The sequence below is a fragment of the Anarhichas minor genome, unplaced genomic scaffold (assembly GCF_050575085.1).
Source record: "Anarhichas minor isolate MPS153535 unplaced genomic scaffold, ASM5057508v1 ptg000080l, whole genome shotgun sequence".
In the NCBI taxonomy this organism is placed as follows: domain Eukaryota; kingdom Metazoa; phylum Chordata; class Actinopteri; order Perciformes; family Anarhichadidae; genus Anarhichas; species Anarhichas minor.
Window position 1 is genome coordinate 2,428,535 of NW_027466526.1, and position 14,062 is coordinate 2,442,596.

The 14,062-nt window shown below is 40.5% G+C and overlaps 1 protein-coding gene across 1 annotated transcript in view; it reads left to right on the plus strand.

Annotated features, from left to right (window-relative positions):
- LOC142938180 (CUB and sushi domain-containing protein 3-like) overlaps window positions 1–14,062 on the plus strand; it is a 194,277-nt gene that overhangs the window by 32,657 nt on the left and 147,558 nt on the right. The window contains exon 4 of the mRNA XM_076081426.1: window positions 3,784–3,978. Within this exon, the coding sequence (XP_075937541.1) occupies window positions 3,784–3,978 (195 nt within the window). The remainder of the gene's footprint in view (window positions 1–3,783; window positions 3,979–14,062) is intronic.

Here is a 14,062-nt window from a genome sequence, read left to right on the forward strand (position 1 = left end):
GGGCTCTTCAAACCCTTAGTTTAAGTTTAAGCAGAAATTCTGATTCAATGTTAAGTGCAGGCTATTATTCAAAGTACTTATTTTTTTAAATGAGTTTTTAACAGATACTCAGGTACTGTAGCTGCAATTGAGGCACAGTTTTGTATTGTCTACAGTGAGAGGCCTTATCCAAGCCAGCTGCTTGAAATGTGTGTAACACATCCTTTGAATTTATTCAACAGCCATGTCTGTCTGAGACATAGTTATGACTAGAGTAGTTATGACTTTCCATACAAACCAAAGGCTAATGAGTCAGTGCTGGTATAATTACAGCTGGGATGTATCTATTGCTTTTTAATTGGTGACCTGGGGTGAGTTTCTCCAAACTATTACTGATATTGTACACCAAATGCGCATGAGCATTCACAAAAAATCTGTACAAGCTGCTGCACTACTATTGTCGTGGGTGGGAGGTTTTTGTTTTTAAGCTTGAGTAAATGCATCATTCCCTCTCATAGAAAATCCGTCGGTAATTATTAAAGACCATCACATTTGCTGGAAAATGTGGTGTCATCCTGTCAAATAATTTATACGTTATCATATTTTTATTTGGCTGAGTGCAATCTGTCCGAGATCCCAGCAACATCTGGCAGCTGAAATTATAATTCCATTCAGGGTACGCGGTATGATTTGTAACACTCAAACACGCCACAAACTTTGAAGTTCTTGATTTTATTCATGGTCACATCCAAGTCACAGCAGTTTAGTCAAGACACTTGTTGGCAGCAGCAGCACATCTCATGCCGTGTATATTGCATAATGCAGATGCTTCTATTCAAGGTAAGAAGCACTGTTGGAGTGTACCGTGATGATGAGAGACTTTCTGTCTGAAAATGTGAGTCAGCTCCCCCCCCCCCCCCCGCCGCCGCCTTCCAGTGTAGCCGTTTGGAACAGCAATCAACACTTTTGCTTTCCAGTGGAAAGACAACGTGTTGTATGAAGCAGTTATTTTCTAGCATAACCCCACGCATAGACACGGTTTGTTAGACAGACTAAACTTGATCTATTTTTTTCTGATCTCAAGCCATTTAAGATTCCACGTACGTGCTGATTCCACAGTTGCTTTAGATATTAGAATTAATATTAGAATTAACACTTTCCAATTATTTTGTCAACCCACATATTGTACCATGGAAAGCTCGTACCTGGAATGCGATGTATGTGTATGCACCTAACCTTGTTTTCCTTTAAATATAATTGGCACAGAACTCCACTAATAAGTCAACCACAGATGGCTTGGCAGCCTAATTCAGCAGCCAGGCTCTTGCTGATCAAGTTATTTTTTTAATTGCCAGATGAGTGTTAAATAGCTAAAGCACAGTGTGCCTTCGGTGGTCTCCAGTGATCATCATCCTTAAAGGGTAAATGTCCAGTCGAACATTACTGGTGTGATGGAAAGCTTTGTGGGGAACAGTTTTGGGGTCATGGGGAGTTCTGAATAACATCTGGTAGCACACAAAAACCAGTCCCCTGACCAACTGTCTTGTTTAGATGCTTTTGATTCAAATGTTTTCAGCTCAGCAGTGTGCTGCAATGTGATCTGCTGTTCTCTGCATCAAGCTGTAAAGGGTATTGTGGTGAGGTTTTAGATATTCAGATTGCCTTTCATGTGCTCAATCACACTTTTTTTTTTAACTCCCCAAATTTGATATTTCAAACAATTACATTTAAATTCCACAGGCTTTTCATGATGATATACTTTATTTGCTGTTTGTTATCAGGCGTCACGCTGCGCTATGTAGGGATGCATACATTCTTTGCAGCTTGTGTTGTCTTTACCCTCGTATTATTATTCATAGTAACCATATTTCTTTGGATGGTGTTTTAGATCTATTCTTACCTTTTTTTTTTTTTTATAGATTATGCAATGTGCCTCATATACTCTTGTTTACAGCACCATGGATTATTTATGAGAGAGGAGCCTTGTCAGTTACATATCTGAATGTCAAGTAAAACAGACTGCTGTGGTTAAACTTTCCCAAACTTTGTGTAAGTAATAGTTTACACGTTTTCTAATGCAAAACAGTTGCAAATGTAATTATTAGGAGACTGAGCTGCTGCTCCTCACCCCTGACATCTGCACTGGTCAGATGTCAAACCTGTTTAGATAAAGTCTGCCTCTCACTGCTCACATCCTGCATTGGTCAGGAATCATTCGTGCTGCACTATGTATGGCCCCATCTTCCCCTCAGTTTGCACCTCACGAAAAGCATCACTCAAAATGGCTGTCAATCACAAATTTCTGTCGGTATTTAATTTTGCTAATAAAAATATACAGCCGGCAGTTGATGCTGAGGATTTACATTGCGTCCATTAGAGATCATACGTGTGAGGGATGTTTATGTGAGCATCTGCAGTGTAAAGTGGATTAGTAATTGGGTTTCAAAAATGATTGCTGGAAATTATTACTGTATTAGAAAACGCAGCCTCTCATTGAAATCCACTTCAGGATTAGGGTCTCAAATATACTTCTTATTTCTCTCTGTCTGTCTTTATGTATCCATAGATCCGTCTAATACACATTATCTACGTTTTTAAAAATGCCTTTTGGTTCCCTGGTTTGCCAGTTGGTATAATTAGCCACAAACAGATGGCACATATCAAAAATACTATTTTTGACTTTACTGCATTATCAGTGACGCGCTTCGGGGCTGAAGGATCTAGATCTGATCGGACAAATTTGGATTTTGTTCATCATTACCCACAAGTTATGAAGTGTTCTTTGTCATGAAGCTGAGACAAAGTGTGTCTTTTTAGACAATTATTATTGTTTGTATAATTGTAATACGATTAAGTATCTGAGCTTATCTAACATGCACTCTTTATATTTAATAATACATTAAGTGTCTGAGCTGATGTTTTTTTTAACTGAAATGATCTTTTCTTGACCATATAGCTTATGTGAAATATTTAACTGTGAATAGATGACAAAGCATGAGTTCACTAATACCTAATCAGGAAAGTGCACTATATTAGGAAAGTAGTTACTGAAAAGACATATTACTTTGTGTCTTAAACACATGCGTAAGGTTGACTGCAGGTTCCAACTGCCAAAAGGACCCCTGAGCGTTAGTTTGCTGTCAAAACGTCAGTCAACGTGTGACTCCCGAAGCAACAAGAAGCTGATGATGTGCTCTGTACTGCTTTAAATAAAATCTTTGGTGATGCATTTCATGCAGGCTGGACATGTGCAGTGGAATTTTGACAGAGATTGAGTTATGGTGGTCTAATGTAGGAGAGAAATGTGCTGGAAGATTGTGTTCAAGCTAAATAATACAGGATGGAGGAGCGGCCCAGGCCAGTGTATCACAACTTACTGTAGATCTTTATAACAATTCTCCGTCAATATTTTGCAAAAGAATACATTGATCATCAGTACTTTAGCGCTGTCGGCGCATGAGCACAGTATGACGGTCATTTCTTGGGAGTAGATGTATAACTTCAATATGCCATCTTCAAAAGTGTGTCTGCCAAGGGATTTACAAAAAAAATATAAATGCAATTTAGTACAAGTAATATTTTTCATTGTTATGGTAGTTTTGTCACATGCAGTTCTTTACCTCCAAAATCTATGTTTGTACCGTGAGTATTAAAGGAGTAAACATAAGTTTGAAAAATATTCATGTCCTTATGTTAATTAATATACAGATTTCACCATGATGTTATTTTAACAGTCTGCTACATATTTTATACAGCAACACATTGTTTTTCTTAACGATACTGTCTTCTCTTTCCATTTTCCAGAGCTGAGAAGCAGCTCATGTGGGAACCCAGGGGTTCCACCCAAAGGCATACTGAATGGAACTCAGTTCAACATAGGCGACAAGATCCGCTACCGGTGCGTCACCGGCTATGTCCTGGACGGCCATTCACTCCTCGCCTGTGTGACCACCTCAGCCGGTGTGTCCGTGTGGGACTTCCCTGTGCCAATCTGCAGAGGTAAGGCTGTTTCATCACTGACAATGAGTCATAAATCATTCAAACTGCAGATGATTACTGCTGTTGGCAACTTTTCTCCCACTGGTACGATGTGACTGTGGGGTATCGTGGTTACAGGTTATCTACACATTTAAGGGTTCCCATAAGACATTTAAAATGAGTATGGGATTGGTTTGTTTTGACCTGTTGATGTCTGGTTTTCACGAAATTGCTTAAAGTTAATTGCTTTGACATGATTGACAGCTTGATGGCGTGTGATTGGGTGACAGGTGACATGCCCCACAGATATAGTGAAGTCTGGCACAAATCTCATTAGATCTGTAAATTTAGTTGCAATCTAATGAGATGGAATGATTTTAATCATGTTGAAGAAGTTGATTAGAGCCTCCATGGCTCAAAAGGTTAATTAAATATTTATTCCTGTAGAGCAAGTAGCTTAAATACATTAATTCTGGTAGCAGGAGTGGAACATCTACTAGATTTCTGCATCGCCACTTGGGCTGTACTTAAAGCAGCGAGATGGGACAGTTCTGAGGCCACAGTCTGGAGGATTTCAAGTGGAAAAAGCCACATCATTCAGTCAGACCTGTGACCTGTGAAACTGCAATATCTACTGTCAGCCTTTTCACTCACATGTCAGGTTAAATATGCTGAGACACGGATATGGCAAACGGCTATAGATTTTTTTTTTTAACCATTAAATCTTATGTCTACCTCAGTAAAAGGGACCCGAAAATAAAACCGATTGTTTGGACCGTTAACCTTTTTACAAGTGAATGCGAAAGACAAGTGAATTAATTATGTAGTAGTGTCCTCTCGTAAAGATTCTCGAGGACATGGAGAATTTTTAACTGCGGTAGGTTTCACGAAGCAAAATCCTGCCATCTCATCTAATGATGCACCAAATCTTATCATCCCACATAAGAAAGCTCTTCAGCAAGCAGTCCCAACATTTCCACATTACGTACGAGTGTTTGTCTCACTTAACATGCACTTGGCTGTTCAGACTACTTGAATATTACGAAAATAAAAACTGCAAAAATAGCATAAATAGACGGTATGAGCGTCCTGCAGGGGCCAAGATCAGTTTACAGTATTCAAATATTTCAAAAAGTTTCAGGAATCTGCATCGCTTGAGGTGTAATAGATTTTCTTTTCTGACACTTGGAGAGCTTCATAATGTTTTTTTTCTTCATTTTCTTCTCCGAATCTTCCTAGCGTATTCAGAAATACCGTGTTGGCCAGGATTTGAACCCTTAAGGATGCTGTGCGTGGGTAATTTGTCTCAGCAAGCTCTTTTGCTCAACCATCAGGAACGGAGGATGAAGAGGACGCTATAGCATAATGATGGTTTCTTACTGACAGCCGGTTGATGAATGACTGACGAGTGCTCTTCATACCACGCTGTTTATCCCTTGCTGTGCTCAGATGAGACCTGTCGTCACACTGACGCAAATAATCCATGACATTTGTGGAAAGCCGTTGTGCTGATAACAGCACGTAGGGACTTAGAGTTTGTAATTTTTAAAGTATTGCCACAGTACAATGTCTGCTCAGAGGTCTGAGTGTGATCATTTGGCATGATGGATTAAAAATTAGGTAAGGCAGTCGTAGATACTGCAAGTGCTCTCTTACAGAGGGAAGTTTGGTGTGGACTCAAAGTTTCTGAGCTGCTATCACTGGTAGCAGCTAAATGTAGGCAAACTAGGTTTAATCAATGTTAAAGGCTTGTCTGAATCTCCATTTGGACATTTGTTTAAAGATTGCATACTTTTTTTCTTTCTACTTTTAGTACATATTGCAGCTGCCCTTACAAAGTACACACTCTAGCATGCAGTATGCATTCAATTGGGATATACTTCCTCAGAACATGGCCCCTTGATCTTTGACTCTTTTGCTCATGTATTGTGGGTCAGAATAAACAGAAAAGCATGCCGGCTTGCATACTGCAAAATGCGACCGGATCTAGTAAAACATCCTGGTATTTTAGGGTACATACTTTTTATTGAGATATACTTAATATTTCTCTGGCATACTAAATTGTATGTTAGTATGGGTAATGGAACACACTCAGTGTTTATCTGAGGGGTGAATTGGAGGGTGGGGTGCTACGCTTCCGCGACGTCGTTGTTGGTTGGAACCAACAATATGTTACACTGTAACCGCCATATGAGAGCATTCCACGCAGGGGCCATAGCTAACCAGTGGGGCACGCTCACATGCACTAACATGCACACGCGGACGGCCCGGCTATGTAAACAAAGCAAGGAGAAGCTCAGATAACGACAAACACAGAGGGAGAGCCACTGCAGTCTCTGCTCAGGTAGACATTACTCCTCAATATCTTTACATGGCAAATAGTTGTTTGCTGCAATATTAATGTTCATAATGTTAAATGCAGCTCCTTAAACGCAACAGCACTGTTAAGGTGAAAATATATTTATTGCAGTTTGGGTGAACCTGAAACCTGTGATGGGCATAATCCAGGTTATTAACACCTTTTACATTGCTTTAGCTGTGTTTGCCTCCCTTTTGGGCTGCCCCCTCTTAATTGATTAGTCGACTAAAATCTCTTTGATTAGTTGTTCATTATGCTTTTTTCATGCTGAATGACCAATTTCCAAAAGCTAATGAGCAATCTATGGTAAACACAAGATTCTTTGTGGAGCTTTTGTATGATTCTTTGTGGATAAAAACTCAGTTTTACAGCTCTGTTGATTAAATAAGCTAATCGATTAGTTGACAAAATCAACGAAAAATAAAGTGTCTTCAGTCAAAGACAGCCCTACCTCCCTTTACCCCAAACCACCAGGAAGTGCTGCTGTGGTCTCACTTTTAGTCAGGGAAACCTTGACAGTTATTTTTGTTGTTTTTAGAGATGGCCTCCACTTAACACAGTATACTGCAAGGAAAATAAAGTGACATTAGGCAGAAGCACTTAGGGAGAATGATTGAAAGCTATTCCCGTATACTGATCGTTTCCTTTCAATCTAACACAATAGACTGCGCTTGTTTTCTTATTGCTGTATACTGAAATAACCTTTTAAGAACTGACCTTCCAATGATTTACTGAATCAAAAATAAAACATCTTGAACATTGATGTATTTGGAGTAGGTCTGTGTATTTTCAATTGCCTCTTTTTTTAAAGCAGATTATTCTTTAGTTTTCTTTATTGAGATGAAAAGCAGGAAATAACTGAATCTCTAAATTTGATACATTGAATACATTTTGCTGGTGGACTACCAGGTCTAAGATGTGCAAAGTCATCCCAACAGAAGAGAGAATATACTAGAAGAGTCGAAGATCTCTCCCTCCCATTTTCGTTATACAGGCCAAAGAAATCCCAAAGCCAGCAGAGCAAATTTGCCAACTCATTCTACAGCGTAAGGCACAGCAAAGAGAAAATGCTCAGTATATGATGGAGAAATGGCAAGCTTGGAGGGAACAAAAAGCTGCAGATGGAGGGTTCCTTTCCATTTGAGGATGGTGGTCGCCTCTTATTGCCACAGGCCAGAAACATCACTCCTCTTTTTTGGACTGGGCACTGCTTGAGTCTCTTTTTCTTTCTCTCTTTCACTCTCCGTCTCTCACACACACACACACACACACACATACACACACGACGACTAAATCCAGCCCGGCTCCTGTATATGGGCAGATGGTCCTTTGATCTTATTTCCTCAGAGATCCTGCCCTTTCTGCTCATCACCAATTGTTTCACACTAAACACACAGCGACACAAAATCTCACCCAAATCCAACAACCACCCCCCGCCGTCTCCCAACACCTCGGTCTCTCAACCAGTCACCTCCTTTTGTTACCATCTCTCTTCCTCTTTCATCTTTCTCCCAGTTCCCTTCTCCATCCTCATCCAACTTCCGAGGTCCTCTGTGGCTGTGTGTACGGCTGACAGAAAGACAGGAATAGAGGAGGGAAAAGAGAAAAGGGCAGGAAGACATGCAACACCAATTCCCAATAAAAACAGTGTTTAAAACAGGAGAATGACACCATAGAACCCAAATTTAAACCTCATTCCTAAACTGTGGAAATATCAGATAGAAGTATATTTTCTGGACAGAGTTATACATTTTTATTTAATTAAAAGTGGTCTTTGCAGTTTTTTTTACCTGGAGGCACGACATGAAAATCTGTATATTCGGATCAGTGATGTAATTTAGTATTTCATTTCCTTATTTCGTCTCCTTGTAAAACAATCCACACATAACCATCGTGTTTATTTATCTCTATTATTGAGGAAAGCAGAATTGATGGCTTGGCAGGGGCTGTCAGGATTATGGGAATCCCATAATAATATATTTTAGTTACTGTGAAGCCATCGTTATGCCAGGTGTTATCCCATTTAGACTAACCCATAAATGTGTGTTTGTCCTTTGCGCATGTCACTTTCAAACGAGACGATAGAGCTTGAAAGGTTGACAGTAAAACAGAGAGCGGTAAGTAGATATGAGTGGAGGGATGTTATAGGACTGAGAGACTGACATAAAAAACAACAGGCCGCATCAACTCCAAGCAGAAAGGCAGTGAGATGGAGAATTAATGGCTATTCTAATCGTGAGCTGCTACTGCACCTCCCAGGAGCCCATTTTGATTCCTTCCATCTAATTTGTCTCTGGACGTTCATTAAGCCAGGCAGTGAGAGAGCAAACATGGTAACATGAGAATATGGTCTATTGATACACTGTCATTCTTGCTGGCCAGACTTAGGCCACAGACAAACCTTGCTCCTTTACAACCTACCTGCAATGCCTTTTCAACTCTGCTCCTCAAATTGAAAACTCAAGATTAGAACATTTTTACCTTCCCATGGCAAGATGTCTCCGTCCAAGTGAGTGCTAAATTGTCCTCCGCAGTTAGATCTGATATGGAAATCGCTCAATATCCTCACCAAGCTGCTGCCAGAAGTCCTTACATTAATTTCATAAGGCTGATAACAAGCAACCTTTGTAATCTCATTTGGATTAAGAATTAGGTTACCGATGGGAAGCTCATATTCAAAATTCATTGATGTCATGAGGATAATAATATGATGCGAATATCATTATTTTTAGTAAACAAAAGAATTATATAATCCCTCACCCTTATGTAACATTGTGATTAGTGTTGTGGTGCCATTTTGTTTATTGAATCATCCTCTTCCCTCATCATTCATTGTAAGAATGAGTTGGTATTCATTGTAATTTTCATTATGTAATGAAAATGATATACAGCAAAATGCATGATGCAATAGGAAATTGCATCTCTGCAATCATTATATATCTCTTTGATCCGTCTCAGCTTTATCAATATTTAACATAACTTGTAGCTGAGTGACTTACTGTAGACATATCACTGCCTATGCATTAACACAGGAATGATTACAAAGGAAAAACCTAAGGTAGTGTCAAATTATACATGAGCTCCATTCCTTATATCCTTGGGGGTGAATATTTCTAAGTAGAAAGACAAGTGTTGTATATCTGATCAAAGTCAAGGGAAGAGAGGCTTAATCCCTCCTCAAGTAGCATTCGATTGCTGATGCTGGGGATGTAAATGAGCTCAGCTAAAGCAGTCCTAATCCTCACCACCATCTTTTTTTTCTTCTTTTCTTTTTTGCTCTGCCACCGTCTTTAAAAGAGACGGATCCTCCTTCGTCTTGAAATGCAGAGCATGCTCTAATGATTTGCTCGGGAACACATTGCCCAGCACTCAGTGCCTCTTTTAAGTCACTAAACCTCGTTGGCACACTGTACCTCAAATGCTGCCATGTATTCCAATGAAAACGCTGCGTGTGAATATATGGAACCTGTAAGGCATTATACAGTTGAAGCCATTTAAAATGCTCAAGCTGCAAAGCAATTTATTCTTTTTTTGAGTCCCAGACAGCAGCTTGCCGGTTGATGAATTACAGTAACATGCATTGATTTATCTCAAAGAAACCGCTAAGAAACCTGTTTTAATATTTATTTACAATAATGAATTACTCCCAAGCATCTACCCAAATTTCCCGTGCAATTAAATTGGCTACAACTGTAAACATGTTAATGAACGTAGTTGTGGAAATCCGTCCCATACCTCTGAGGAAGCCCTGTGCTGAAATATTGGTGGTTCATCCATTGTGACACAAACCAGAGAATGACTTGCAGCTTTTTAAGTTTGACCAAAACGTCTCTTAAAGGTGCAGATCTGAGATTGGGAAGATTTTGATTGCCTCACAACAGCTCTCAACATGTCAACGGTGAGCCTGCGGCTAACAGTGCAAACTACGGCAAAAGTGCTGAAAGAGCTAACAATGTTAACCTGAGGGGGGAACCGGTGGGTGGGTGCTGCGACGACGCTCTCGGCCGGGACGGCGTTATCAGCTGTAACGCCGTGCCGTGCAGAGCAGCAGCCGTCAGCTAGCCAGTGGGGCACGCTCACGCACACCAACATGCACTAAAAGCACGTGCGGCCGGGCTATGTCAACAAAGCAAGGAGGAGAGTGACTGCGTTCTCAGGTAGATATTATTCCTTTATATCTTTACACAACAAATCATTTTTTGCTGGTATATTCATGTTCAGAGTGTTAAATGCACTCCCTTTTAAAGTTGCTCTCAGACGGTAGGCAGTTGCCATTGCCACGTTTACTATTCTCTAGTCTACATGCAACAATACCTATTATACCTGTCACTCACACTTTTGCACCCGGCCTGTGCTGTCGCCACCCGAGTTGACTGATGTTCAACGACGATCAGAGAGCAAGTCTGTTATCATGGAAACCACTTCAGAGAAAACTATAAAGGAGATATTTTTTTGTTTGTTCCAGCGTCCTATTTTGGTGTTTAAAACGTTCTGAGGAACAAAGAAAGGCTTTCATTTTTGTTTACGGATTCGTGAGAGCCTTTTCATTGCCTTTCTCTTTTTTTTTTCTCCCTTCTATGATGTCAGTGGTATTATTTGCTACAGTGGCAACGTTTTGGCCTCCTTGCCTTCCAGTCAGAACTAGAAACATACACGGTGCTGAATGGCAGCCTGCGGTTTCTGCTCGCTGTCTACATGCACCTCAAGGCCAACTTTATAATCTACAGTACGAAGGCTTACTGCTGCCTGCTAATGTTTGATCGATTTATACATCAAGTTTCATCGTACAATGCCCCTAGGCCCGACAGATGCTCTGCAGATTCTTGGATAGTTGTTTTCCTTTCACATTTAACAATATGAAAAAGTGTCAATGTGTCTTTTCTACTGTAAGTACATATGCAACTCCGTTATAGCCTCCAACACATCCTGAGCTCTGAGGGGTAGTTTGAAGTGAGCGTTGAGTTGACAGATCTTCGGATGTACACTATCTTTATTTTCTATTTTACAATATTTTTCTCTTGACTACTGCAAATTTAGCTTGTATAATAACATTTAGCTTGTATATAAGATAAATCCCCTGCCTGCTCACGAAATGGTACTGATACATCTACACTAGCCCAAGCAGCTCTGGAAGAAGCCCATGTTCCTCGCTGGATCACTGTCTGACACAGATAGATTCATTAACAAAACATGTGGAAAACTGTGATGACAGTCAGGTTTAGTCCAAAACCTGCACCTTGTTTTCACCTAACTTCCATCATATTTAGTGGCAATCATAATACAAAAGGTTGAGATTGTAATTGAACTGTTTGGTGGAGGCCTATATCTTTCATGCCAAACTTACCAGCAAACTGAATGATTCTGAAGTTTTAGGTTTTATTTTAATGTTGGGGCAGAATCCACAGCTGGCCGCAGGCAACACCAAGCCGGTACTCTGGTGTGTTTTTGGCTTCAACTTCACTCTTTTTATTATAAATTCCATTTTAAAGGAACATAGGTAGGATTGAGGAGGATATATTGATGGAACTGGAATATGATATTCATAAACCTGTTTTCATTAGTGTACATAATCATCGTCGTGTTTTCATTAGCTTAGAATGAACTATTTATTTCTCCACACAGGGAGCAGGCCCTCTTCACGGAGTCTGCCATGTTTCTACAGGAACCCAGAACGGACAAACCAAACACTGGCTCAGTTGGTTGCAATCTGCAACCTCACCACTAGATACCAACACATCTTACACACTGTTCCTTTTAAGACATGTAAGCCGTGCTAAAAAAAAGTAGATTAATTTCATAACTTTGTGTCTCAATCTGAATTCTGATATTATGATGGACAGGTTGGGGTACAGGTATAGGAGAGGGGTGATATACGATCTGAATGAGATGTAGCAGCTTAAGACTCGAAGGGTAAAGGTCCGAGGCAGGTGACATTTGCAAACATTTAGATGAGTCACTAATGTATGAGGGTCGGTTTGGATTTTGGATTCTGACATTTCTATGTCCATCCTTTTTAGTTCTCCTGTGTTTGCAAAAGTCAAATCTTTCTCCCATTCTGTATCCTTTTCTTATTCTCTCTCACTCTTGATTTGCTCTCCACTTGTCTCTTTCCATTCTCCATTTTTTGTTGTTGTTGTATTCTATCTTCTCTGCTACACTCGCCTCCCTCTCATTATCTAACACTTCTCCACCACTTCTTTCTTGCTCTCTTTGCCTTGACGGCCATGAAGACACTTTTAAGCTGCCCCCCTGTCTGTCATCGAGGTTAAAAATTGATATGGCTCCTTTGGTCAGACTCGCAGCACTTTAATATCCATTTAATTTCAGGCTATAGCCAATTACTCTACAAATGTGCTGGGCACTCTTTGGGATGTCATCTTAAACGCATTGAGGGGATATATAATTTGTCACTCAGGATGAGTGTTGTATGGTGGAGATGGCGATGATTTCAAACCAGAAACTAATCATGACTCCACATGCTTTTGTTGTCACAATGCTGAAGGTATCACACGAAAGCCTGCTCTTGGTGTAGTCTGCAAATGAGTGTGCCGTTGATATGAATCGTGTGTGTGTGTGTGTACATCATTGATGTCTCACACAGTATCAATGCCATCTCTGCCCTCCCTATGAAGACTTTGATCAGTTGCACAGCTAATGTGTCAAAGGACATGGATCAAGTTAACTAGCAGCTCCTGCTCTTCCATCTTTGACTCATTCTTTAAATCTTTTTTTGAATTCATACACCCGCTTCCTTGTTCCTTGACCAATTGTGTAATGCAGCATACAGGAATGTTCCAAAGCTGGCAGCTCTGACAGCCCTGAGTGGAGCGCTGAGCCATCAAAGGTTTCAGCTGGCCCAGCTGAGTGTCACATATTAGTCTTAAATGATGTGAAAACTGTGAATGCCCTGCCATCATTAGAATTCTTTGGGGAGAAAAAACGGATACAGAGGTGGAGGGGAGTGGTGAGTAATAGTAGAAAGATCTGAGAGGGCTCGCAGGAGAGGAATGGAGTGAGAGAGATGGAGAGATATAAGAAAGGGTGGGGGAGAGAGGGGAAAAGGGACGTGGAGTGAAAGAGAGCAAGCCACTGTTATGGTCGAGGGCATTAACATTCAACTGACGTGCCATGCTTCCCACATTGGAGAAGAAATATACAATTTCACAGCATTACAAGCCCTGTTTATCACCATTTGTTTGTTTCCTGAAACATGAGTGGGGCTCTGAGGACACAATGATGAATTACTGACTCTCGGACGGAGGGAGGGCACAAGATCGGGGAAAAGAGAGAAATAGTAAAAAATAGATATTTAGGACCTCCCCCCCACCCCCCCCCCCCCCCCACACACACACAAACTGCACTGAAGGAAACTTACGGAATTAGCACACAAGTAACTGATAAATAGTTATGCCCATCGTCACTTGTCTGAATGCGTCACGATTCTTGCTACTGTAAAAAAGACACCTTTTTAATCTCAGTTGCATGTTTCATGCAATCCCATAATTGTGCTGGAATTAGCTGTAGATACTGGGCTTGACAACCTGCGGATGTGTGAAAAACAAAGTGATGTGATGTGGCCTGGGCGGCTCTAACATTAGCTTAACCATTGGTCCTTCTCTGGTTTATCTGAGGGGACAGGTACAGATGTTTTATGCCTAAAGCCACTTTTTTTTCCCATGTTGACCTTTGAGTAATACCTCTGAAATAACCCAGATACCATGTGTCTGTTCTCCCCTAACCCCCCCC